The sequence below is a fragment of the Phacochoerus africanus genome, chromosome 7 (assembly GCF_016906955.1).
Source record: "Phacochoerus africanus isolate WHEZ1 chromosome 7, ROS_Pafr_v1, whole genome shotgun sequence".
NCBI classification, from domain to species: domain Eukaryota; kingdom Metazoa; phylum Chordata; class Mammalia; order Artiodactyla; family Suidae; genus Phacochoerus; species Phacochoerus africanus.
In genome coordinates, this window is record NC_062550.1 from 36,687,388 (window position 1) to 36,713,874 (window position 26,487).

General features: G+C 38.4%; 1 protein-coding gene across 3 annotated transcripts in view; it reads left to right on the forward strand.

Moving 5' to 3' along the window:
• NUP107 (nucleoporin 107) overlaps positions 1 to 26,487 on the forward strand; it is a 49,565-nt gene extending 23,078 nt beyond the window's left edge. For all 3 annotated transcript variants that reach the window (XM_047787157.1, XM_047787158.1, XM_047787159.1), the window contains 18 exons: positions 3,207 to 3,285; positions 5,389 to 5,502; positions 9,425 to 9,515; positions 9,649 to 9,725; positions 11,996 to 12,055; positions 12,813 to 12,958; positions 13,078 to 13,126; positions 17,192 to 17,261; positions 17,592 to 17,710; positions 18,391 to 18,429; positions 18,679 to 18,829; positions 19,177 to 19,289; positions 20,223 to 20,325; positions 20,770 to 20,930; positions 22,128 to 22,253; positions 22,651 to 22,764; positions 25,369 to 25,536; positions 26,133 to 26,487. In XM_047787157.1, coding sequence (XP_047643113.1) covers positions 3,207 to 3,285; positions 5,389 to 5,502; positions 9,425 to 9,515; positions 9,649 to 9,725; positions 11,996 to 12,055; positions 12,813 to 12,958; positions 13,078 to 13,126; positions 17,192 to 17,261; positions 17,592 to 17,710; positions 18,391 to 18,429; positions 18,679 to 18,829; positions 19,177 to 19,289; positions 20,223 to 20,325; positions 20,770 to 20,930; positions 22,128 to 22,253; positions 22,651 to 22,764; positions 25,369 to 25,536; positions 26,133 to 26,240 — 1,888 coding nt within the window. In that variant the 3' untranslated portion in view covers positions 26,241 to 26,487. The remainder of the gene's footprint in view (positions 1 to 3,206; positions 3,286 to 5,388; positions 5,503 to 9,424; positions 9,516 to 9,648; positions 9,726 to 11,995; positions 12,056 to 12,812; positions 12,959 to 13,077; positions 13,127 to 17,191; positions 17,262 to 17,591; positions 17,711 to 18,390; positions 18,430 to 18,678; positions 18,830 to 19,176; positions 19,290 to 20,222; positions 20,326 to 20,769; positions 20,931 to 22,127; positions 22,254 to 22,650; positions 22,765 to 25,368; positions 25,537 to 26,132) is intronic.

Here is a 26,487-nt window from a genome sequence, read left to right on the forward strand (position 1 = left end):
GATCCTTAACTCACTGAGCAAGGCTAGGGATTGAACCCGCAGCCTCATGGTTCCTGGTCAGATTTGTTAACCACTGTGCCACAATGGGAACTCCCAGTTTTTTAATTTAACCATTTTTATTAACATATAGCTGATTTACAATGTTGTGCCAATGTCTGCTCTACAGCAGAGTAACTCAGTCATACATACATATATATATATACATTCTTTTTCTCTTATTATCCCCCATCATGTTCTGCCCCAGGAGATAGGATATAGTTACCTGTGCTATGCAGTAGGACCTCATTGTTTATCCATTCTAAATGTAATAGTTTGCATCTACTAACTCCAAACCCCCAGTCTATCCCATTCTCTCCCTCCTCCCCCTTGGCCACTACAAGTCTGTTCTCTATGTCAGAGAGTCTGTCTCTTTTTTGTAGATAGTTCATTTGTGCCATATTTTAGATTCCACCTGTAAGTGGTATCATATGGTATTTGTCTTTCTCTTTCTGATTTACTTCACTTAGTAGAATAATTTCTAGTTGCTTCCATTTTGCTGCAAATGGCATTATTTGATCCTTTTTTATGGCTGAATAGTATTCCATTGTATATATGTACCACATCTTATCCATTCATCTGTCAGTGGACCTTTAGGTTGTTTTCATGTCTTGGCTATTGTGAATAGTGCTGCAATGAACATAGGGGTACATATTATCTTTTTGAATTATAGTTTTGTCTGGATATATGCCCAGCAGTGGGATTGCTGAATCATATGATAATTCTGTTTTTAATTTTCTGAGAGGAACCTCCATACTATTTTCCATAGTGGTTTTACCAACTTACATTCCCACCAACAGTGCAGGAGGACTCCTTTTTCAGCATACCCTCTCTAGCATTTGTTAATGATGGCTGTTCTGACTGGTGTGAGGTGATACCTCATTGTAGTTTTGATTTTCATTTCTCTAGTAATTAGTGATGTTGAGCATCTTTTAATTTGCCTACTGGCCATCTATATGTCTTCTTTGGAGAACTATCTATTTAGGTCTTCTGCCCATTTTTTGATTGGGTTGTTTATTTTGTTGTTGAGTTATATGAGTTGTTTGATTTGCATTTTTAAATAATCACTTTGCTATAGTTTCTTTTTTTAAAAAAATTTTTACTTATTTATTTTTGCTTGTTAGGGCCACACCCACAGCACATGGAAGTTCCCAGGCTAGGGGTTGAATCAGAGCTGCAGCTGCCAGCTACACCACAGCCACAGCAACACAGGATCTGAGCCACATCTGTGACCTACACCATAGTTCACGTCAACACCAGATTCTTAATCCACAGAGTGAGGCCAGGCATTAAACCCGAAACCTCATGGATCCTAGTTGGGTTTGTTAACCACCAAGGCACAAAGGGAACTCCTGCTGTAGTTTCTTAATCATAATTTGATCATCAAGAAAACACTTCTGATATGTTTCTAGCTACTTGTATTTTGTTTTTTTTTTAATTTCCTTTCCATATATCCTTCAGTACTTCTAAATTATTTTAAGACCTTGAAACTAGAAAGCACCCCTAGGTTAAAGGGACAATTTTTTTCAAGACTCAAATTAAAAGTTCAGCTTGCCTTTGAATTCAGTAGATTATATATGTACAGAGTCTACAAGTTAATTATTTTTCCTCTGTTTAACTAGAAAATTTGTGCTACCAAATGTTTGTTAAAAATTAAATCTTGGGAAGTTGTGATTTTTCTGAAAGAAAGTTTCATTTTCAGGGAAAAAATTTTTTTAAGTTAAAATGTCCTGTTAATATTTTTGCAAGTTTTAATTTTTTTTTTAAACCAGTTAGTCTCTTTTTTACCAATCAGTAGAAGAGACTAGAGATCCCTAAAACAGAGGCACACTTGTATGGTCATTTGGTTTTCAACAAAGCAATCTACTGGGGAAAGGCATGTCTTTTCAACAAACCATACAGAAAAAACTGCATATCTATGTGAAAAAAATATTAACTTTGACACCTCCCTCATACTATACCCAACAATTAATTCAAGATGGATCATAGTCCCAAAATATAAAAGCTTTTAGAGGAAATCATAAGAGGACATCTTTGTGACTTGGGGGATAGGCAATTGTTTCTTAGACAACAAAAAGCAATAAGGGGAAAGAGATTGATTTGACTTCATCACGATTAAAAACTTCTCATTGAAAGGTATTGAAAAAATGAATTGGTGGCAAGCCACAGACTGGAAGAAACACAGAACCTGTAGTTCACAAAGAACTACAACTTGGGGAGTTCTCGTTGTGGCTCAGCTGGTTAAGAACTCAGCATGGTGTCTGTGAGGATGCAGCTTTGATCCATGGCCTCACTCAGTGGGTTAAGGATCCATTGTTGCCACAAGTTGGGTGTAGGTTGCAGATGCAGCTTGTCCTGTGTTGCTGTGGCTGTGGTGTAGGCCTGGAGCTGTACCTCCGAATCAGCCTCTAGCCCAGGAAGTTCCATGTGCTGCAGGTGCAGCCCTGCAAAGGGGGAAAAAATAAATAAATAAAAAGAACTACCACCAGGTAACAAAAAGATAACTGAGTAAAAAAGCAAAGATTTGAACAGATACCTCACAGATAGACCAATGTGGTATGAAAAAGTACTCAACGTCATTTATCACTTGAGCCCTTTTCTGTTTAGCATTCTGCATGTTTTTTTCTGAGTTTGTACTCTTTCTTTTTTTGACTTGATTTTTTTTTTTTAAGACCTATTACAATTGCTCCTTTAAAAAAGTTGTAATTAGATTTCCTGTTGTGGCTCAGCGATAACAAACCCAACTAGTAACCATGAGGATGTGGGTTCACTTTCTGGCCTTGCTCAGTGGGTTAAGGATCTGGCAATGCCTCGAGCTTTGGTGTAGGCTGTGGACATGGCTCAAATCTGGCATTACTGTGGCTGTAGCTTAGACTGGCAGCTGCAGCTCCAGTTCAACGCCTAGCTTGGGAACCTCCATATGGCAGAGGTGCAGCCCTAAAAAGAAAAACAAAAAAGTTATACTTGGGAGTTCCCGCTGTGGTGCAGTGGCTTAATGATCCAGCTTGTCTCTTTGGAGCCATGGGTTTGATCCCCAGCCCAGTGTGACAGGTTAAGGATCCAGTGTTGCTGCAGTTGTGCCATAGGTCGCAGCTCTGACTCAGATTTGATCCCTGGAACTTCCATATGCTTCTGGGGTGGCTGAAGAAGAGTTGTACTTTTTCTTTCAGGGAAAATACTCTGCATACCCTGAAACAGCGGCAGCTACCTTCTTATATAGGAAGTGTCCGTCCTCTTGTCACTGAATTGGTAAGTATTCTTTGAAGTGAAAGTTGTCCTCAAAGTTAAGTGATTCCCCGCCCCTGCCCCCCAAGGACTGAGAATTTTTCTTTTGAATCTTAGTTTTACTTTCCTGAAGGATTGCATGTATTATTTAACTCTAAAAAGTAACAAGTTGCATATGTGTTTGAACCTGTCTGTGGCCTATGGATTATAAATTGTAAAGGAAGGTATAGGAAGCGTTCCTGATTTTCCAACATTAAAACAAATTAATTTTGACTGAATAGCAAGATTTGATTCTTCAACTATAAGGTGGTGACCTATATAAGCTCTTCTATATAGAAAGCAGAGAAAAAAAATAAAGCTTTGTGAATTGTTTGAGGTTAGAAAGATCATTCTAGGATATGAGTAATAGGAGTAACAGTGGATTTGAAAAGAATGGGAGTCTAATTATTATAGTAATGAAGGCGCAGAGCTTTGTGATAGGTGGAGGCCTGTGAATTAAATATTTATAGTGAAGAGTAGGAGAAATAAGTAACAAGTGAAAAAATAGGTAAAATTCCATTTGGTTACAAAAGTGGGTTTTGATGAAAATTATGTGGAAACTACTGAAAGTGCTTATAAAAAATTGTAGCAAAATCACCCTGTAGCAAGCAACTAAAAATCACTTACTCTTAATAATCTGGAAAGCGGTGATTTCCTTTTGCCAGAAAGAGTAACTGTGTTCCACTGAGTTACTGTCGTGGCCTAGCAGAAACAGACCTGACTAGTATCCATGAGGAGGAGGGTTTGGTCCCTGGCCTTGCTCAGTGGGTTCCTCCATATGCTGCAAGTGTAGCCCTAAAAAGACAAAAATTAAAAAACAAACAAACTGTGTTCCAAAATTAAATGATTATCTGTCTCCAAAATATTTATGAAAGTAGCCAGTTGACCTATTATACATTCCATTTTCTGAATTGATATTCATATTACCATACACTCAGTTACATTTGGAATAAGAATATTTCCTCTCTTAATAGTCATATTCAAATAGTTTTTCATCTGAAATTCATCATGTAGATAATGTTGCTTTTTGCTGCAGAAGTGAGGACTGTATGTTATCCCAAAAGTTTCAAGACACATTTCTTTTTATCTGTGAAAGGTGGTTGGTAGGAATAACTGTTTGAGGGTGGAGGTATTTATCTATTAGAAATCTGTTTTAGGGAGTTCCCGTAGTGGCACAGCGGAAACGGATCCAACTAGGAACCACAAGGTTGTGGATTTGGTCCCTGGCCTCACTCAGTGGGTTAAGGATCTGGAGTTGCCGTGAGCTGTGTGGTATAGGTCGCAGACATGGATTGGATCTCACATTGCTGTGGCTGTGGTGTAGGCCGGCAGCTATAGCTCGCAATTTGACCCCTAGCCTGGGAACCTCCTTTTGCCGAGGGTGAGGCCCTTAAAAAAAAAAAAGCAAAAAAAAGAAATCTGTTTTAAAAGTTTTTTGGCCATGCCTGTAGCATGTGGAAGTTTCCAGGCCAGGGATCAAACCCATGCCACGGTAGTGACAATGCCAGATGCTTAACCCCCAGCACCACTAGGGAATACCTAAAAAAATTTTGGGGGGGGGGTGTTGGTGTGTTTTATGTAGCATTAATCCCATGCTGGGTTCTCTTCTTATATGTTCTCAGAAAGAACAGCTAAGCATGTTCTAGTCACAGAATGCGTTGTGATTCCTGCAGTTTCTCCTCTATGTTCATTCTCCATCTAGACCTAATGCTAATGCTATTTGGGTTTATCTTGGCCAGGTGGTTGATACAGCAGGGTAAAGCTCAAGCCATCTTGAATTATGAGTATGATTTCTAAAGTTGCTGGCTGGGCTAGTAGTGTTTCTAACTTGCCTGACCAGGGCACTTACCTTTGTGGGCCAGTGGCACATGTTTTGAATAGCCAGCAGACAGTTTTGTGGCTATGTGGAAATGTGGAATACTAGAGACCCTTTCATTCCCTTTGTTACTTAGCTAAATTAAATGAATTTATTTCAGTGTTTAAACTCCGGAGAGATTGATCATCTCTTGGTGATGTTTAAATTGTATGTACCTGCAAAGGGTTTGGAGTTGATGGTTTTATTTGTTTGTTTGTTTGTTTGTTTTGTAGGATCCTGATGCTCCCATAAGGCAGAAAATGCCCCTCGATGATCTGGATAGAGAAGATGAAGTCAGATTACTCAAATATCTCTTCACTCTCATTCGTGCTGGAATGACAGAAGAGGTAAATGATGTGTATATCCTGCTTGTTTAATATCAAGAAGTCACAGACTGTAAGTTGGAAGGGATCTTTGTGACCGTCTAGTATGTGTCTCCTCAGTGCAGTAGCTTTTTCACAGTATTTCTGGATCTAACTCCTGTGTGAACATCTCAAGTGATAAAGAACACATTGCTTCAGAGAGCCGTGCGCTTTAGATTGTACAACTCTGGTAGAAAATTCTTTATATGAGAAGTCAAACTTTGCCTTCTCGTATTATACTGTGTACCCTAAGCATAGCCCCATTATTTCTAGTTTGCATTTTAAGAGTTAAGAATAAGTCTGACCCTAACTGTTTGTCTAGTTGACACTATTAAGCATTTGAAGACTCTGCTGCCCTCAGACGTCTTCCTTTTACCTTCACCTCTTTAAATGTAACCTCCGTCATGATAGTTAAGATCTTATGCCTAGAAGATGAAGTACCTAATTAGACAGCTTACTGAATGACTTTGTGGACTCTTTAGTTGAAGCCCTCTGATAAATAGGACCTTCGAGCCTCAGATGTTATGTTGTACCTCTTTTGCGGTACTATTGGCAGTGTTCTCCAGATAGAAATGTTAATTCAAAGTGTTTCTTGTTCTTCTGTGTTACAAATCACTGGCATATGTTATGTAATTTCTTTTCTTTCTTTCTTTCTTTTTTTCTTTTCTTTCTGTCTTTTTAGGGCCGCACCTGTGGCACATGGAAGTTCTCAGGCTGTAGCTGCCAGCCTGCACCATAGCCACAGCAATGTGGAATCTGAGCTATGTTTACGACCTACACCACAAGTCACGGCAGCACTGGATCCTTAACCCACTGAGCGAGGCCAGGGATTGAACCTGCATCCTCGCAGATACTAGTTGGGTTCGTTACCACTGAGCCCTGACGGGAATTGCGTGTAATTTCTTATAGTAGTAACTCTTCGATTATTAAACATCATTCGTATTTTTTAATTAAGAAAAGAAGTAACACGTACTCATTTATTAAGTCCAGCCTCTCTGCCAGGTTGATGTGCAGGATACTAGGAATCACAAAATGGCAAACAAGGATGCACTTTTAAAAACAGAAAACAGGAGTTCCTGTCACGGCTCAGCAGTTAGAGAACCCGACCAGCATCCAGGAGGAGGTGGGTTTGATCCCTAGCATTACTCACTGGGTTAAGGATCCAGCATTGCGTGAGCTGTGGTGTAGGTCGCAGACGTGCTTCGGATCCTGTGTTGCTGTGGCTCTGGCGTAGGCCGGTGGCTTCAGCTCTGATTGGGCCCCTAGCCTGGGAACCTCCATATGCTGTGAGTGCAGCCTTAAAAAGACAAAAAAAGACCACCCCCAAAAAAATATATATATATACATATGTATATAGTTATAGTCACATTACTGGAAGACTTCAAAAACAAAACTCTCAAGGTCCCACTACCTTTATGTAATCACAAATAGTGGGCTTTTAAAAATTTACTTATAATCCCTTTTCTTTTGTACCTCTTTTTAACAAAATTATTAACATAGTATACATTCAGATTTTGTTGACATCTTTATTAAGATGTAATTCAAATACTATGTACAGCTCACCCATTTAAAGTGAATAGTTCGAAGTTCCCTTCGTGGCTCAGTGGTTAACGAACCCAACTAGGATCCATGAGGGTTCGGGTTTGATCCCTGGCCTCTCTCAGTGGGTTGATCTGGCATTGCTGTGAGCTGTGGTATAGGTCACAGATGTGACTTGGATCCCGAGTTGCTGTGACTGTGGTGTAGGCCGGCATCTGTAGCTTCTATTTGACTCCTAGCCTGGGGACTTCCATATGCCATGGGCATGGCCCTAAAGAGCAAATAAATAAATAAATAAATAGTTCATTAGTTTTGGTATATTACATTATTGGTTTTTTTTTTTTTTTTTGTCTTTTGTCTTTGTTGTTGTTGTTGCTATTTCTTGGGCCACTCCCGCGGCATATGGAGGTTCCCAGGCTAGGGGTCGAATCAGAGCTGTAGCCACCGGCCTACGCCAGAGCCACAGCAACTCGGGATCCGAGCCGCGTCCGCAACCTACACCACAGCTCACGGCAACGCCGGATCATTAACCCACTGAGCAAGGGCAGGGACGGAACCCGCAACCTAGTCGGATTCGTTAACCACTGCACCACGACGGGAACTCCACATTATTGTTTTTTTTCCATTGTCATAAAAGATAAATAACAAAATTTGTCATTTTAGCCATTTTCAGGTGTAAACTTCAGTGACATTAATTACATTCACAGTGTTGTGAAACCATCACCACTGTTTCTAAAACTTTCATCACCCCAAACAGAAACTCTGTAACCATTATGCAGTAATTCCACATTTCCTCCTTCTCTTAGCATTTGGTAACCTCTAATATTTTTCTCTGTGAATTTGCCTATTCTAGCATTTCATATGAGTGGAATTATACAATATTTGTTTATTTTTGTCTTGTTAATTTCACTTAGAAAAATGGTTTCTAGGTTCTGCATTCAGATTTTGTCCTGCCTTTTTTAGATAGTGTATCAACATTTTTTGAAATATTTTTTTATGTTGCTACATAGCTTTCATAATTTTTAAGAGCCATAAATCCAAAGTGATATTTGGGGTATGATACCTTTTAACTGGTTGTATTCAGATTCTTTAGGTTCAAATCATAGAAACCCAACTCAAATTACTTACGAGTGGGGGTTGATTGGCTTATGGAAGAGAGAAGTAAAGAGGTTATATCTGGCTATAAGCAGGTCCAGGGGCTCAGAAGGTGTCATTAGGTTACTGTCTCTCCCATGCTGTTGACTCTGCCCTCCTCTCTGTGGCGTCATTCTCAAGAAGCCACTTGTGTCAGTGATGGCCACCAGCAGCTCCAGCCTTACATTCTCTTAGAAGCTAGCAATTCTAGCAAAAGTAGTATTTATATCTCCAGCAAGAGTCCTGGGAGTGATTCTTACTAGATGACATGCCTAACCCTGGAGTTCGGAGATGGAATCCACATGACTTACCCAAACAATATGAACTAAATGGGGAAGAACTGGTTGCTAAGAGATAGTGCACCTATAAACATGTATCTTTCTCATTGGTATATTAAGCTCATCTGGCTGGTCACATTTAACTTAAATATCATGAGTTCTTACTATGGCACAATGGGTTAAGAATCTGACTGCAGCAGCTCAGGTCACTATGGAAATGCAGGTTTAATTCCCAGCCCAGAGCAGTGGTTAAAGGATTCGGCATTGCCACGGCTACAGCGTGGGTCACAGCTGTGGCTCAGATTCAGTCCCTGGCCCAGGAACTTTCATATGCTGTGGATGTGGCTATTTTAAAACAAACACACAAACAAAAAACAACATCAGGAAATTGAATGAGTAATAGCACCCTGTCATTATGGAGACTAACAGTGTTTTTGTAATGCTTTTACATAAATCAGGGGTCATCAACTTCTTTAGCCCATTTGTCTCTAGCAGAATTAAAGAAGGGCAGAGACCACAGAAGGACATGCGTATGGGTAAAATGAAATACCATTACTAATTGCCTACACCATCCTGTGATTAATTATCTAATTCTGTCAAAAATTGCTGGTACTGGAGTTCCCGTTGTGGCTCAGTGGTTAGTGAATCCAACTAGGGACCATGAGGTTGTGGGTTCGGTCCCTGCCCTTGCTCAGTGGGTTAAGGATCTGGCATTGCCATGAGCTGTGATGTAGGTTGCAGACGCGGCTCGGATCGTGAGCTGCTGTGGCTCTGGTGTAGGCCGGCGGCTACAGCTCCGATTTGACCCCTAGCCTGGGAACCTCCATATGCTGCGGGAGCGGCCCAATAAATGGCAAAGAGACAAAAAAAAATTGCTGGTACTTTTCCCCAAGGCACAAGTGCTTTTCCAGTACTGCATTGGTTATGTCACTAACTGCTCTTTCTTGTTTCTAAAGGCACAACGACTCTGCAAGCGTTGTGGTCAGGCATGGAGAGCTGCAACACTTGAAGGCTGGAAACTCTACCATGACCCCAATGTTAATGGAGGTACTTTTAATAGATTTTATTCTTGGTTTAGCTCTTAGAGGATATTTTGTCAAGTATAGCTTTTTGTTTTTAGACATTGTCAAAATAAGGAAATCTCATTTTAAACTATAAACTTTCTTTTACTATTTTGTAGGAACAGAATTAGAACCTGTTGAAGGGAATCCTTATCGATGCATTTGGAAAATAAGTTGTTGGAGGATGGCAGAAGATGTAAGATATATATTTACTGATACTGATTTTTACTCTTAACTCACTGAAGGCCTGCTGAAGACACTATGAAACATTTGAGAGTAAATAAAAACTGAACTTCCTGTTTTCAAAGAGCTTCCAATCAAACTTATAAATAAGGGTGGGAAGGCTTACCTACTAATCAGAATTATTCAGGCACTAAGAATTAAACACTGATAAAAGGCCAAAATACCAAAAAAAAGTACCAACCAAATCCACAGAATAGGCATTGGGCTGGCTTCCCGAGAGAGTATAGAATTGAACTTTTAAAAATTAGTAGGATTTGAGTTGTTGGAAAAAGCAGAGGAAGGAATTCTAGGTAGGATGCCTAGGTTGGGGAACTCAAGGGCAGGCAAGTTTACCAGGTTAGGGCAGAAGGCTCACAAAAGGAAATATGATCAGTTCTGTTATGACATGACCTATGCATTCCTAAGAATCATTACAGCATGAAGAACTGTGCAGAAAACCCACAGGGCTTTTAGGGGAAATGGAGTTAAGACCACTGTACTCAAAAAACATCCATGATACATAAAAAGATAAAAACTTAAATGCAGTAGCACAGTTATACGCTGTTAAACAGTTATGAAATACATAAACACTGCAATAAATATGGCACTTTACCTTGAAATAGAACTGAGGTTTGCTTGTGGAATTGGGGTGTCAGAGAGTTGCAGCAAAATTGTAACACTTTCTGTAGGTGAATTTAGCTTTTAACACACTTGGAGAACTCAGGAAGCTGGTAGGTGTTTGAGGTGTGTCAGTTTCGTCTATTTCTAAGTAGTTTGGTTCAGCTAGATAGAGTTTTCTGCATTCAGCTCGTGTGTCTTGTGCACAAAATTGGGCATAAGCAAATGGGAAGTTTGTATTATGTTCAGATTATTCCTTGAGGAATTCCCACTGTGGTGCAGTGAGTTGAGAATCCAACTGCAGTGGCTCAGGTTGCTGTGGAGGCATGGGTTTGATCCCCGGCCTGGTGCAGTGGGTTAAAGGATCTGGCATTGTCCCAGTTGTGGCTTAGGTCAGAGCTGCAGCTCAGATTCAGTCCCTGCCCTGGGAACTTGCATATGCTGCTGGAGCAGCCATTAAAAAAAAAAAAGTATTCCTTGATATGTCAGTTGCATTGGAACAAGTGCCTGTTTTCAAAACAAGCATTTTAGCAGAACTGACTGTAATGGGAAATATTGAAAAGGGTAAATTAAACACAGGCAGTGGTGGCCCTCATGTGCTGTTCTAAGGAATGAAAACTTTATACCATAGATAGTGGTGAGCCATCAAAAACCAAGAGGGCGGAGTTCCCTTCATGGGGCAGTGGTTAATGAATCTGACTAGGAACCATGAGGTTACAGCTTCAATCCCTGGCCTTGCTCTGGGTTAAGGATTCAGCGTTGCTGTGAGCTGTGGTGTAGGCTGGCGGCTACAGCTCCGATTAGACCCCTAGCCTGGGAACCTCCACATGCCGCGGGAGCGGCCCTAGAAAAGGCAAAAAGACAAAAAAAAAAAACCCAAAAACCCAAGAGGGCACATGACAGCAGTACTTTAAGATTAGCATGGCAGTGGAAGATAGGCTTAAAGTTGAATGGACTAATAAAGGCTGAGACGCTAGTTAGGAGCCTGTCAGAATTATTCAGACACTAAGTAATGAGGGCCTGCCCCAGGTTAGTACTGAGAGTGGAAAAGAAAGGAACAAAAATGGTTAGGACCAGAGATTGGAAACAGAAAGCCGAGGAACACTCATTTATATAGTGAGAGTCTCTGAAGTCTCTTGTTTGGACGATGAAAAAATGAAATGCCATTAATAGAATCCAGAAGTAAAATGACAAATTTTGATGAATTTAATTAGTTCCCCTTAGGAATTTGATGCAAACTGATGCATGTCAGCTCCAAGTGCCTTGTTTTGATGTTATTCTTAGGAGATTATCAGGTGGTATTAGGTATTTAGAAACTTAAATAGGGGAAGACATCTGTAGAGGTTCTATATGGAATAAAATTTGACTCTAATAAATAATCAAAGCATCCGTTAGAGTTGGGTCTGCTTTCACCTTGTATTTGAAATTTAGAATTCAACGTTAACTATATCAAACTAAGAGGTCTTTCCTTTTTATTACCCCACTAGGTCTTTTAAAAAGTTTAAAAACTGTCAGGTGCATAAATAAGTTCAGTTCAAAAGACACTGCAAAATTCTCCATTATGAAAAAAGTTCACATGCTAAGAAAAACAAAAGCTCAACTTTTTTTATATTCATTGTATTTCAGGAGCATTTTAATAGATACGAGAGAGCAATTTATGCAGCTTTAAGTGGGAATCTCAAGCAGGTATGCGGTCTATTTTAATAATTCTTTTTTCCCCTATAGAATGAAATCAGATACACAAAATACTCTAATAAAGTATATTGTAATCATGTAAGGTTAAGATACTTTCTAAGAATAGCAATGGTAGGAGTTCCCTTGTTGCACAGCAGGTTAAGGATCCAGCCTTGTCACTGAAGCAGCTCAGGTCACTGCAGCAGCTCAGGTCACTGCTTGGGATCCCTGGCTTGGGACCTACCACTTGCTGTGGGTGTGGCCAAAAAAAAAAAAGAATAGCAATGATAGAGATAATCATCAAATAGAGTGACTTGAGCTGCTTAAATTGATGTATTCCATGTGCCACTTGATGTTTTTAATACATGAAATCTGATTTCAGTTTCTTCTAGCATTGTAAATTTAATTACAATACTTATTTCTTAATGACTTATGGTACCCATAGCTTTATGCAGAAGTGTACTGCATAAAGCACAGTGACTATGCTACATTTTACAGCTATTTTGAGGGATATTTTCAAAATTAGTTGAAATACCATATCAGCATGGGAAATGAATGCTGTTGTGAACTCATTATGGAAGAAATCTTAATAATTCAAACATCTTAGAAGATGTGGTTGGAGGGGTGGAGGGGGGGAGCTGTGATAATTTACATTCCTAATGTTTTAGGTCATTAGGTGCCTTTATGGTCCAGAGCAATGGGTGTAACTGCTATTCCTGTCTCTTCTGTTGACTGTATCTGTGTGTTTCTGTTTGAAACTGGGGGAAAGCTGCTTCCTGTCTGTGACACCTGGGAGGATACAGTGTGGGCCTACTTTCGGGTGATGGTGGACAGTCTGGTAGAACAGGAGATCCGAACATCAGTAATGACTCTGGATGAAACTGAAGAACTCCCTAGAGAATATTTGGAAACAAAGTGAGTTTATTGGTTTGTTTTCATCATCATCATTTGTAATATGCTCTGCGAAGTTTCATTTTGTAGCCCTTGTTCATATTATTGTTATTGTATCACTTCCCTTGTTCTTCCTTTTGAAGCTGGACCTTAGAAAAGGTTTTTGAAGAACTTCAAGCTACTGATAAAAAGGTAAATATTAATATTTTATGATAAATGGAATAGGAAACTAAGTGTTGCATTGTCATGCACTATGGCTGAAAGATGCACAAGTATGTGAAATCTTGTTATATTCTCTTTTCCTCACCTTTAATCCAAATGGAATATATTCTTTAAAAGGAAGAAACGTAGTAGTATATTAAATGATACATCATTTCTGTTTCTTTGGTTTAGGATTGGTTTCATCTAAATAGGTGGTGTGGGTATAAGCTAATTTATCCCTTTTGTGTGTGTGTGTGTGTGTATGTGTTTATGTGAATACATGACATTATGCATTTGTCCAAATTTATATATATTACTCTGATATACATATACATACACACATATAAAATAACTCAATAATAAATAGACATATGTATGTCTCAATATGTGTTCGAGCCTTGATGGGGCCAGGCGGCCATGTATTCCTCACCCCAGCCAACTCCCTAGCTCTTGGCAAAAGAATCTATTCTTTTTCTTTTGAAAAATATATAAAGGAAAATTAACAAGGCTTTCTTTTCCTAGATGTCAAAATTTAGTCTTTAAAAATCACCAGAGTAATCCAGTCACTTGGGCTAGACCATGATGGGAAATAATGTAAGAAAAGGAACGTAGGAGTTCCTATTGTGGCTTAGCGGTAATGAACCCTGCTAGTAGCCATGAGGATGTAGGTTCAATCCTTGGCCTCGCTCAGTGGGTTAAGCGTACAGCATTGCTGTGGCTGTGGTGTAGGCCAGCAGCTCCAATTCGACACCTAGTCCGGGAACTTCCATATGCCTCATATTCGGCCCTAAAAAGCACAAGAAAGGAAGGAAGGAAGCGTGGAAGGGAGGAGGGGAATGTATATGTATGTATGACTGGGTCACTTTGCTGCATAGCAGAAATTAGCACAACACTGAAAATCAACTATACTTTAATACAAAATTTAAAAATTAAAAAAATAATCTAAAGATACATAAATAAGATGTTTAGAAGTTCCTCCCAACCGCCTGTGATTATTCACATTCACTGAGATGATAAAACATTGCTATATAGCCTTCCATGTCCTTCTCCATACTCTCACCACTACATGTAAATAATGTAGATAGTCTATATAGGATTTTTGGTTTTTGTTGTTTTTTACATCCTTCTACCTGCACTACCTTTACAGTTTTTTTCCCCATTTAATGATTGTTTCTCTAAGTTAGTGGATATAGTTTTAATTTAACCTAACTTATTTATTTATTTATTTGTTTGTTTGTGGTCTTTTTGCTATTTCTTGGGCTGCTCCTGTGGCATATGGAGGTTCCCAGGCTAGGGGTCCAGTCGGAGCTGTAGCCGCCAGCCTACACCAGAGCCACAGCAACGCGGGATCCGAGCTGCGTCTGCAACCTACACCACAGCTCATGGCAACGCCGGATCGTTAACCCACTGAGCAAGGGCAGGGATCGAACCCACAACCTCATGGTTCCCAGTCAGATTCGTTAACCACTGCGCCACGACGGGAACTCCCTAACTTATTTTTTTAAGTAGGTATATAATGGTCTGTAGAATGATGTATCCTTTTAAAAACCATTCCCTTTTTGGTGATATTTAGATTTTTCCAGCACCACAGTGAACATTCTTGTTTATTTACTCTGGTTTATGCTTATCTACCAGTCCTATCTCTCTAGGATATGTTTCCTGAAAGCAGGGTTTCTGGGTTAAAGGTTATATGTCAATTAATTCATATTCCCATAAGTAACTTATTAATGTGGCCATCTCCTTGCATTCTCACCAGTTCCACATCTCACACTTTTTCTACTTTTTGCCAGTTCATCAGAGTAGGTGGGAGATATGAGCTCACTGTTTTCATATCTCCCTGTCTATTCATAAGGTTGAATAGATTTTTCTGTGTTTATTGACCACTTATGTATTACCTATTCAGATTTGTCAACTGTTTTTCTGTTGGATTTTATCTTTTCCTTGTTATTGTATGAGAGCTCTTTGTGTAGTAAAGAAATTAAGGGAGTTCTCTGATGGCCTAGCGGGTTGAGGCTCCTGTGGCTCTGGTTGCTGCTGTGCAGCGTAGGTTCAATCCCTGGCCCAGGAATTCCCACATACTGCCTGTGTGGCAAAAAAGAAAAAAAAAAAAAAAAAAGAGAGAGAACCTGAAATAAACGTTGCAACTCTCATTTAAAAAAAAAAAAAAAAGGAGTTCCCGTCGTGGCGCAGTGGTTAACGAATCCAACTAGGAACCATGAGGTTGCGGGTTTGGTCCCTGCCCTTGCTCAGTGGGTTAACGATCGGGCGTTGCCGTGAGCTGTGGTGTAGGTTGCAGACGCAGGCTCGGATCCCGCGTTGCTGTGGCTCTGGCGTAGGCTGGTGGCTACAGCTCCGATTCAACCCCTAGCCTGGGAACCTCCATATGCCGAGGGAGCGGCCCAAGAAATAGCAACAACAACAACAAAAAAGACAAAAGACAAAAAAAAAGAAATTAATATTTTCTCTGTCAAGTTTTTTTTTTTAACCATTTTTGTTATTTTGGAGATTCCAGTGAATGAAAATAAAACATGAAAGTCAAGGAATAGATACAAATATTAGAGGTGGGATACATTTACATATGATTAAAGTATAAATCTGGAAATTTAAGACTCAATAATTTACTATAATTAATAAGGTAATTTTTAAGTATCTAAATTCAAGACAAAGTTCCCCAAAAGTTTTAACTTTTCTGTATTTGTTACAGCTAGTTAGAAAAGGATTTAGCTCCCTAAAAAAGTCCCATTTAAATTACTGACCCAAGCTATAAGTTACCTAGGAATAAAATCAACCAAAGGTTTGAGGACCTCCAGAAAGAAAACTAGTATCTTATTGAAAGATGCAAATAAATAGATGTCACATGTTGCTGTATGAGAGGATTTGATACAAATATCAGTCATTCCAAAATTAACATAGAAATCTAATACTTTGGGATATTATTTCTGAATAGAAAATTCCCAACTGAAGAATAAGTGAGAATGGCAAGAAAATTTGGAAAAGAACAATAGCTATGGGATACTTGCCTTAATAATAAAACAATATAGGGAGTTCCTTTGTGGCTCAGTAGGTTAAGGATCTGGCATTGTCATTGCTGTGGCACAGGTTTGAACCCTGGCCTAGGAACTTCTGCATGCTGTGTGCATGACCAAAACAACAACAGCAACAACCAAAAAATAAAAAAAATATAAACATACAACAATACAGTATGGAATTGGTATGGGAACAGATAGAATCACTGAAATGTAGATGTCCATATCCCAAATATATATGAGAACTTAATAGATGACAGAGATGGTCTTTCAGAGGAAGAGGGATGGTTTATTTACATGCACAGTATGGGCGTAATTGACTTTCCATCTGGAAGAAAACAAAGCTAGATCTGTACCTCATGCCATGTATTAAAATCAATTCCAGGTGGAGCAGATATATGAATGTAAAAAAGAAATGCTGAAAGAAAATTTAGGCAAGTAAAAATTAAAATACATTTGACAAAAAATAAATGAACTATTTGCTTAAAAAAAAAAATCCAACAGCAGGTTACTTATAAATGCTTTTTCTACCCTGTGTCTAATCAGTATCGCGAAAGGTTTTGTTACTCTTTGTACCATTTGCAGAAGCAAAAACCCAATGAATGTATTCAAGAACTGCTGTTTATGTTGAAGGAAATCTTACAGTTTATTTTGCTTAAGTTACAGAGGCCCTTCTTTTCTGGTCACCATAGACTGCCAAGAAAAACAGTAGTAAAATATAAAAAATAAGATTTTCATAACATTCACAGAGATTAAATTGTTTTATCATAGTTATTTGCTTCCAAAGATAATATTCAGCCTTGAATATATATTCCAAGGGCAATATCCTTCTCATATTTTATTTTACTTTGGTCTCCTAAGACCCTTCATTTTCAGCTTATTTTTTATGTATATATAGTGTGTGTGTGTATATATATATATACATATATGTATATATTCCTTCAAAAGTTGAGACAGTTTTAGCTTACCACTGAGTACATGCTACAGAATGTCCACAATAGATTTACAGAAAATGTAAAAATTTTTTCAGAGAGTTCTGGAAGAGAATCAAGAACATTATCATATAGTTCAAAAATTCCTTATCCTTGGAGACATTGATGGTAAGATATATTTTATTTTGCTTTGTGTGAGTTCTTTGTTTTCTTATAGTAATTTTGTAGAAAGTTATCAGAACGGTGCACATGACTTAACTACTACGTATTTTATTTTACACTTTATAAATATCAGCCTATTTGAATACAACTCTTTACTTAGTTGTTAGAAAATAAAATTTGAACTTAATCCAGTATCTGTTTTATATGATGGTTATTAACAATGAGATAGTGATTTAGTAGTACTATGGGAATACAATAAATGCCTTTGGGTAGTGTTTATATTTCTTCTTTTGATTTTTATCCCTATTGTTGAATCTTTGCTTTGGTGGCTTGTAGGTTTGATGGATGAATTTAGCAAATGGCTTTCCAAGAGCAGAAACAATCTACCTGGACACCTTCTCCGCTTCATGACTCACCTCATTTTGTTTTTCCGCACTCTGGGACTGCAGACCAAAGTAAGTAAAAATGAGCCATATACATTTACTGCTTTTTTGTTGTTTTCAAGAAATGGTGATAAGGGTGCATATAGTCTCATATGGTCACTCACTGATCATTCACTGTGGTGACCCATTAGGGTTTTATCTGTGGCAGCAGAATGCTGATGGGTTGGTTTTTGATGAAGTTGTAATTCGAATCCTCATCAATAGTGAGCCCTAAATCAATCTCCTAAACTGACTGAACCAGACTAAATTCTCTGTGAGATTTTAAACCTTTGTTTTGTTTTTTCTTTTTCTTCTGTCCTAAATGATTGGTAACATTTTGCTCAGAGTACATGTAGAAGGCAGAACAATACATCGGTTGAAGGCCTGGATTTTGGAGTAAGGAGCCTAGGTTCACATCCTTGCTCAGCAGCTTCTAGCTGTGTAATTCTGGGTAAATGAAACCTCCACAAGTCTTGGTTTCTTCCTCTGTAAAATGCAAATAATAGTGACTACCGACAAAGGGTCTGGTAAGGTTAAATCAGGCTTTGAACTTTGAATGTAAACCTCGCTAAGTACTTTACTTGACATATAGTTATTGCTCAATGGTAAGTATTAAAAATCATTATAGCAGAATTTTTATTAGATGTATTTGTTGGTATATGTAAGCAGTTGTGTTTATAATGGAATTATATCTTTCTTTTTTTCCTATGAAGGAAGAAGTTTCCATTGAGGTTTTAAAGACATACATACAGGTAAACTTCAGAATGATAATATTTTAATATCCAGTGGCAGGAAAGTCATCAGAATCCATAAGAGATCTTTTAATTATCATAAGTACTTTCTTTTGAAATTTAAAATTAATTATGTTTAGCAGCACAAATCTGTGTCTGTATGACTCTCTAAAATACATATGAAATTTTGAAATGAACTTTTTAAAAAGCACTGCTGATCCTAGAACTTGTTTTATTTTTGACACACTTTGATCTCTTTCTGCTTTTTAGCTTTTAATAAATGAGAAGCATACAGATCTCATAGCATTTTATACCTGTCATTTGCCTCAAGACCTAGCTGTTGCCCAGTATGCACTATTTTTGGAAGGTGTTACAGAATTTGAACAGCGCCACCATTGCCTGGAGCTGGCGAAAGAAGCAGGTAAAAATGGTTGAGAATCTCATCTGTTGGGCTTTATAGACAAATTATCATTTTGGCTCTAGTGACATTTATCATTCTAGTTTTAAATCTTATTTCTCTTAAGAGAAAAAAAAAGGAATGAGTTTTTCAATAAAAGTCTGTTTTTTAGCAATGAAATAACTTCTACTGTCACTGAAGTATAACATGTCTTTTAATTTTGGCATTTCATAATGCCAGAATGTCTTTCATTTTACATGTGACATTTTTAAAGAATTGTTATCCCAAATTTACCAAATCATTGTAACCATTTAGAGAATAATGTGTGAACAATTAATTCTTGATTTTTGTCTCCTCAAAAAATTCTTTAGATTTGGATATTGCAACTATAACAAAAACTGTAGTTGAGAATACTCGAAAGAAAGATAATGGTGAATTCAGTCATCATGACCTGGCCCCAGCCCTAGATACTGGCACTACAGAGGTAATACTCGGGGAAGGGAGTGTGTAGTGGGTTTTTTTTTGTTTTGTTTTGTTTTTGTTTTTTTTTTGTCTTTTTGCCATTTTCTTGGGCCACTCCTGTGGCATATGGAGGTTCCCAGGCTAGGGGTCGAATTGGAGCTGTAGCCACCAGCCTGCAACCAGAGCCACAGCAACAGGGGATCCGAGCCGCGTCTGCAACCTACACCACAGCTCATGGCAACGCCGGATCCTTAACCCACTGAGCGAGTTCCAGGGATCGAACTCGCAAGCTCATGGTTCCTAGTCAGATTCGTTAACCACTGAGCCATGACGGGAACTCCGGGGGTGTGTGTTCTATATCCCGCAATAACCCCTCATGTTATTCCTTTGTCAACTTCTACCCTTAAAATGCTCTGGCTTCTTTCTTTTTTGAAGAATTTTTCTGTGTCATCCAAGTTGTAAAAATTGGCAGCAAACTTAAGAGCTTATGTAAGGAATTGCTTAGTAGTAGTAGTATGTTAAAGGAAGTTTCTTTAATAGAAAATAGCTGAGCATTAGATTTTTGCTCATCAGACTTTTCTAGATACTTGATGCATCCCTAACTTTTATGTAGCTTACTTTATTCCTATTTTCAGAAAATAATAGAAAGTTTTATTTCAGAAAGAAAAAAAATTTAGAGTAGCACCTAAAGAAATCACATGGTTAAGTTGGTGGTGCATTGAATATATAATTACAGATTCACAGTCCAATAAGTTTTTTCTGTAATTTGATAGGCTGCTGTTAAATGTAAAAATAAAAATAAATGTGAAAACAAGAAAAGCTATATTCTTCATAATTTTATGTAACTTGAGGGAAAATATTCACTAGAAGTGAGCATATAAGTTATTTCTACTAATTTGCAAGATACCTTAGAAAAAACAAAGTTGACATTTCTTTTTTCCAATTAAATGAATAGGAGGACCGTTTAAAAATTGATGTAATTGACTGGTTGGTATTTGACCCAGCACAGAGAGCGGAAGCACTAAAACAAGGCAATGCGATAATGAGGAAATTCTTAGGTATGCTGTATTTGTATATATATATTTTTTTTTTCAAGTTTTTGTTTTGTTCTTGAACTTTGTTTTCTGTTTTAGGGTAAAGTACAAAACAGCCACTTATATATTAAACTTGGTACTATGAAACAAAACATATTTAATAGTGAATTTTCATGTCCTATTCAGTTTTGCCTCTAAAACCTCAAGGCTTTGAAAATGGAATTTTTTTTTAAGATACAGAATAGTATGTAAAAGTAACTACAATTAATGAATCTTTTTGTGATGGTTGCATCGAAATAAGGAAAAAGCCCAGCCATTCAGTAGAAAGATCACTCAGATCTTTAACCGAAGTACCTCGGGACCTGAAGTGGTTACAGGTCACTGTGAAAGTTGCAAACCAATGATTTGACTCCGTTAGAAACCATTTAACAGAAATCCATATATATTGGCGAATCGTCTTTTTCATAGCATCAAAAAAACACGAAGCTGCAAAAGAAGTATTCGTGAAAATTCCTCAGGATTCGATAGCAGAAATCTATAATCAATGGGAGGAACAAGGAATGGAGAGCCCACTTCCTGCTGAAGATGATAACGCCATCCGAGAACATTTGTGCATTAGAGCTTACTTGGTGAGATTGTAAAGAAAAACTGCACAGTGCCTTTACCTTGACTGTTCTCATTCATTCTCAGACTTTGAACTGTTTTTCCAGAAGTGGCGATTTTTTTTTTGTTTGTTTTTTAAGGCTGCACCTGCAGTATATGGAAGTTCCTGGGCTAGGGGTTGAATCGGAGCTGTAGCTTTGGCCTACACCACAGTCACAGCAATGCCAGATCCAAGCACCACTTCTGCGACCTACACAACAACTCACAGCAGCACCATATCCTTAACCCACTGAACGAGGCCAGGGATCGAACTCACATCCTCATGGATACTAGTTGGGTTCATTACCGATGAGCCACAGTGGGAACTCCCAGAAGTGGCAATTGACAGTCTCCGACTGTGGGATTGACTCATCCACAAGGACTTTGAAATCATGACCTGGTCTTCATTTATAGGAGTCCCTAATCTGTGCTAACCAACCAAGACATCTCACATGGTAGATAGTGTGTGTGATGTCTGAACTAGATGTTTTCTTTTTACTTTTTTTTTTTTTTTTTTTTGTCTTTAGGGCCACACTCACGGCATATGGAGGTTCCCAGGCCAGGGGTCAAATTGGAGCTGTAGACGCTGACCTATGCCACAGCCACAGCCACATCAGATCCGAGCCATCTGCAACCTATACCACAGCTCAAGGCAACACGGGATCCTTAACCCACTGAGCGAGGCCAGGGATCAGACCTGCTTCCTCATGAATACTAATCAGATTCGTTTCGTCTGAGCCATGACGGGAACTCCTGGATGTTTTCTTAAGATTCTTTGGATGCTTATCTCAACTTTAACAGTTCTGCTTTTAGCAATAACAGAAAAGTAAAATATTCTGTATTATGACTACGTAACATACTATGAGTTTGAATAACAACATACTCATTCAAAATTCATTCAACAATGAGGTGATCATATTGACTAGGTTCTAGGACTAAGTCTGGATGGCTTTCTATCCTTGCCCTCTAGAAGCTAACAGGCTCCTCAAGAAGACAGCAAGTAAACATGTGAACATCACAAACAAAACAATTATTCACCATGGTTTTTTGCATAAAAAAAGAAATATTAAACGATTTTATTTCTTGGTGCTGCAAAATTATTTCTAGGACCTGTTTTTTAAAAGCTTTGTTTTAAACATATGTGAAAAGTTTTCTTTTTTGTATTTTTCTATTTTGCATTTTAGGAAGCCCATGAAACCTTTAATGAGTGGTTTAAGCATATGAATTCAGCTCCACAAAAACCTACTTTGATACCTCAAGCAACTTTTACTGAGAAAGTGGCTCATGAACACAAAGAAAAGAAATACGAAGTAAGTTGAATGGAGATGAGACATGTCTATTGCATCTCAAAAATACATGTTATGTATTTAAAGAGATCAGTTCTTTAGTAGTTATATTCCTATTGTAATTGATGATCTTCCTTTTTTACTGTTCTGCTTTGAAAAAAAGCCATCTGTTTACTTACTTTTCTGTCGATAATTAACCAAACATGAAACATACCTTCAGGTGACACAGGTGTTCATTTACATGATTAACGTTTTGAGTGTTTTATTTAACTGCAGTCTGTTGGTGTTTATTTTTGTATTTAGCTTACTGAATGTCAACTCTTTAGAATGATGTTCCATATGTATGTATTCCTGTGTGTACAAATGTATTATTTGTATTGGCTTTAGTCCATCATATGTCTGCCTTATGTTTGTTTTGCAGATGGATTACGGAATTTGGAAAGGGCACTTGGATGCCCTCACTGCTGATGTGAAGGAGAAAATGTACAATGTCTTGTTGTTTGTTGATGGAGGGTGGATGGTAGATGTTAGAGAGGTGAGTTGTGTACATTGTTTATAGCTAAAAGCGAAGGCAGTCTTTTTTTTTTTTTAATTCTTTGGGAGCACCTATAGATCTTGTAACCTTTGTGCTTATAACATCTCATAATTTAACCCTAACCTGAAATGCTAGTTAGGGAATATACGAATGTTTGACTCTTAGGTACAGTATTCTCCTTATTTAATATGTTCATTCAGGATAGTAAAATCTAATTTTTTAAAATTCTGGGCCTAAAAATTACTTATGCATGTATTAAGCTCAATTTACAGATATGAAAGTAAGGCTAGTAGTATGAATAGGACATAGGTAAAGCAGTGGCTCTCACCTCTGAGCTGTCCGTTTATTTATTTATTTATTTTTAGAGCCACACCTTTAGCATGTGGAAGTTTCCAGGCTACGGTCAAATCGGAGCTGCAGCTGCCAGTCTACACCACAGCCACAGCGAAGCCAGATCTGAGCCGCAGCTTGTAGCAACACTGGATCTTTAACTCTCTGGGTGAGGCTGGGAATTGAACCTGCATCCTCATGGATACCAGTCGGGTTCTTAATCTGCTGAGCCACAACGGGTAAGGAAAAGGCATTGAGGCCCACTTCAACAAAGCAGGAAATTATTCAGAGTTCCTGATAGCACTTATATCTCTTGTATAAGAATTATGAAATGGTAACCTTTCTCTTACATAGATAGATTCCATGCCAAGTGCATATGCCCTGAAGAATGGGGCGTGGATTAGACTTCAGCCTTGCCCCCTCCCCCCCGCTTGCCTGCCAGCACTCTTGTGCAAGGCACAGCTGTTCAGCAAAGCCTAGGCCTTATATATTGACTCTTATAGCTGCACTTCATTTTTTACATAACTGCAGGATGGTCCCATTAGTGTTGGAAGCGGTGGCACAGAGGGCTGGCAGGGGGAACAGACCAGGCAGGTGATCTTTGCCTACTCAACGCCACCTCTCCCTCCACCACATCCTAGTTGGATCCTCACCTGTCTTCCCCTTGCTTCCACTCTTCTTTATACAGTCCGTTCCTCATGTAGATTGCTCTCCTACTCAGTACCTTCTGGTGGCTTCTCATTACACTTTGACTAAAACCCACATTTCTTTCCTTGACCTGCGGTATCACACATATACAGGGCCATACCTGTGGCATGTGAAAGTTCCCAGGCTAGGGATCGAATTGGAGCTGCAGATGCCAGCCTATGCCACAGCAACGCCAGATCCGAGTGCACGTGACCTGCGCTGCAGCTTGTGGCAATGCTGGATCCTTAACGCACTGAGCAGAGCCAGGGATCGAACCTGCATTCTCATGGATACTAGTCAGATTTGTTACTGCTGAGCCACATTGGGAATTCCTTAAAATTTCTGAAGTAACTTTAAAAATTGTAAGGAAATACATAGAACTCATAGTGTAAAATAAAACAGAAAACAGAATAAGCTAAAATATATGTTTCTTTGAAAAGCTTAACAAGGATATCCGATAATTTTTTAAAAATTTCCTTATGACAGCAATATATATATAATTAAAATTTTCCTTATGACAACTATATATATATATAATTTATTTATTTATTTATTTTTACTTTTTAAGGCTGCACTGTGGCATATGGAAGTTCCCAGGCTAGGTAGGGGTCAAATCCGAGCTACAGCTGCTAGCCTATGCCACAGCCACAGCAATGAGGGATCTGAGCTGTGTCTGTGACCTACACCATATGGCAATGCCTGATCCTTAACCCACTGAGCGAGTTCGAGGATAGAACCTGTTCTTTTTTCTGCACTCATAGTGTCCGCTTTTTAGAAGGATCCATGTAAGAGTTCCCACTGTGACACAGTGGGTTAAGAATCCAGTGTTGCTGCAGCTGTGGCTTGGATTCGGTCCCTGTCCCAGGAACTTCCATATGCCACAGGTATAGCCGGAAAAAGAAAATTAAAAAAAAAAAAGGGAAAAAAGATCCATGTATACTTAGAAATGCTCATTATTTTCTCTGCAGTAAGTTTTTCTTCATATATCTGTTAGTTCTCTTTGTTTTATTCAAATCTTTAGGGTCTTCCAGTTTTTCTGTTTTTAAGAAATTATACAAAGCCATCTTAAATTCATTTTCTGTTTAAAAAACAAAGCATTTGAATGAAGTTGTCCTCCCTGCACACCTCTCCCCTCGTCCTGACCTTCTGCCCAGCAGGAGTCACACTGTTGGTCTGGAGTGTCCTCTCAGCCCTCCCCATAGGTGTCTGTGTTTCCTTCTGTATACATCCAGTGCCGTGGTGATTATTTCCTGTTTGATTTTTGCCCTCCTTTCTAACTTTTTTCCCTTTTATGCATGTTTTTATTCAAGAGGTAGTAAATACAGATTCAGAAGCATTTTGTTTTCATTAACAGACTTGGCTCCTCTGAAGTATGTTTTGTTCATCCTAATGGTTTTTTGCCAAAGAATTGTATCTGTCAGATACCACAATTGAAACCCTGCCTTGTTCTATTTTTTGATGGGCATGGTAAGCTTTACAGAGACTCTAGGTTCTTTTACCAGTTGCATCTTGGTCTGATTCATTGACTTTTTGGTAAAGGTATTAGGCTTAAAGTTGCTAAAACGACTGCTTGATATCTGTCTGCAGGATGCTGAGGAAGACCATGAAAGAACACATCAAATGGTTTTACTGAGAAAGCTTTGTCTGCCAATGTTGTGTTTTCTGCTCCACACCATATTGCATAGTACTGGTCAGTATCAGGAATGCCTGCAGTTAGCAGATATGGTGTCCTCTGAGCGCCACAAGCTGTATCTGGTAAGTTCTAGAAGTGTTTCCACCTTTAAATTTTAGTGATTTGATAACTCTATAGTAATACTTAATTTTGTGAGTTTAGATATTTTAGCTGTTTTTAGATTTAATGGTCCAGTTTTGATGTATGTGCTTTTTTAACCAAAATGTGTATACATTTCTAAACAGTTAGAAATATCTACACTGGCTCAGAGAGTTGTCTTTGAAGTTCCTGGGCTATGCTCATATACCAGCCTCTGGCTATATCAGTCTTTTTTTTTTTTTCCTTGACTTTTTAGGGCCGCACCTGTGGCATATGGAGGTTCCTAGGCTAGGGGTCAGCCATAGAAACGCAGGATCCGAGCTGTGTCTGCGACCTACACCACAGCTCAAGGCAACACTGGATCCTTAACCCACTGAGCGAGGCCAGGGATTGAACCTGCAACCTCATGCTTACTGGTCGGGTTTGTTAACCTCTGAGCCACGATGGGAACTCCACGGCTACATCAGTCTTAAAGAGGAATTTCTTTTTGCTTGAAGCTAATCTGGTTGATTAGGTGACTATAAATTCATACTCCTTTTTGTTCTCATTTTTAATTCTTTTCTCTCTGTTTAAAAATCAGGTATTTTCTAAGGAAGAACTAAGGAAATTGCTTCAGAAGTTAAGAGAATCCTCTCTAATGCTCCTAGACCAGGGACTTGATCCTCTAGGATATGAAATTCAATCATAATTCATCCACTCTTTGTAATCGCAACAATTTCCATGATAAATGGAGTTTTTTTGTAAAATATACGTATTTGTAATTACTGGTTTTTTTCTTTTGCATTATCATGGGGAAGATATTTGTGACATTTGAATTTTGTACTTTTAATAATATTATGTTGACACTTTAAAATTTTAATGTATTATATCATTATTTCCCTGTGTTTATTAATAAAATTACATAAAAATTAAAATTTCTGTTCTTACAAATTCCA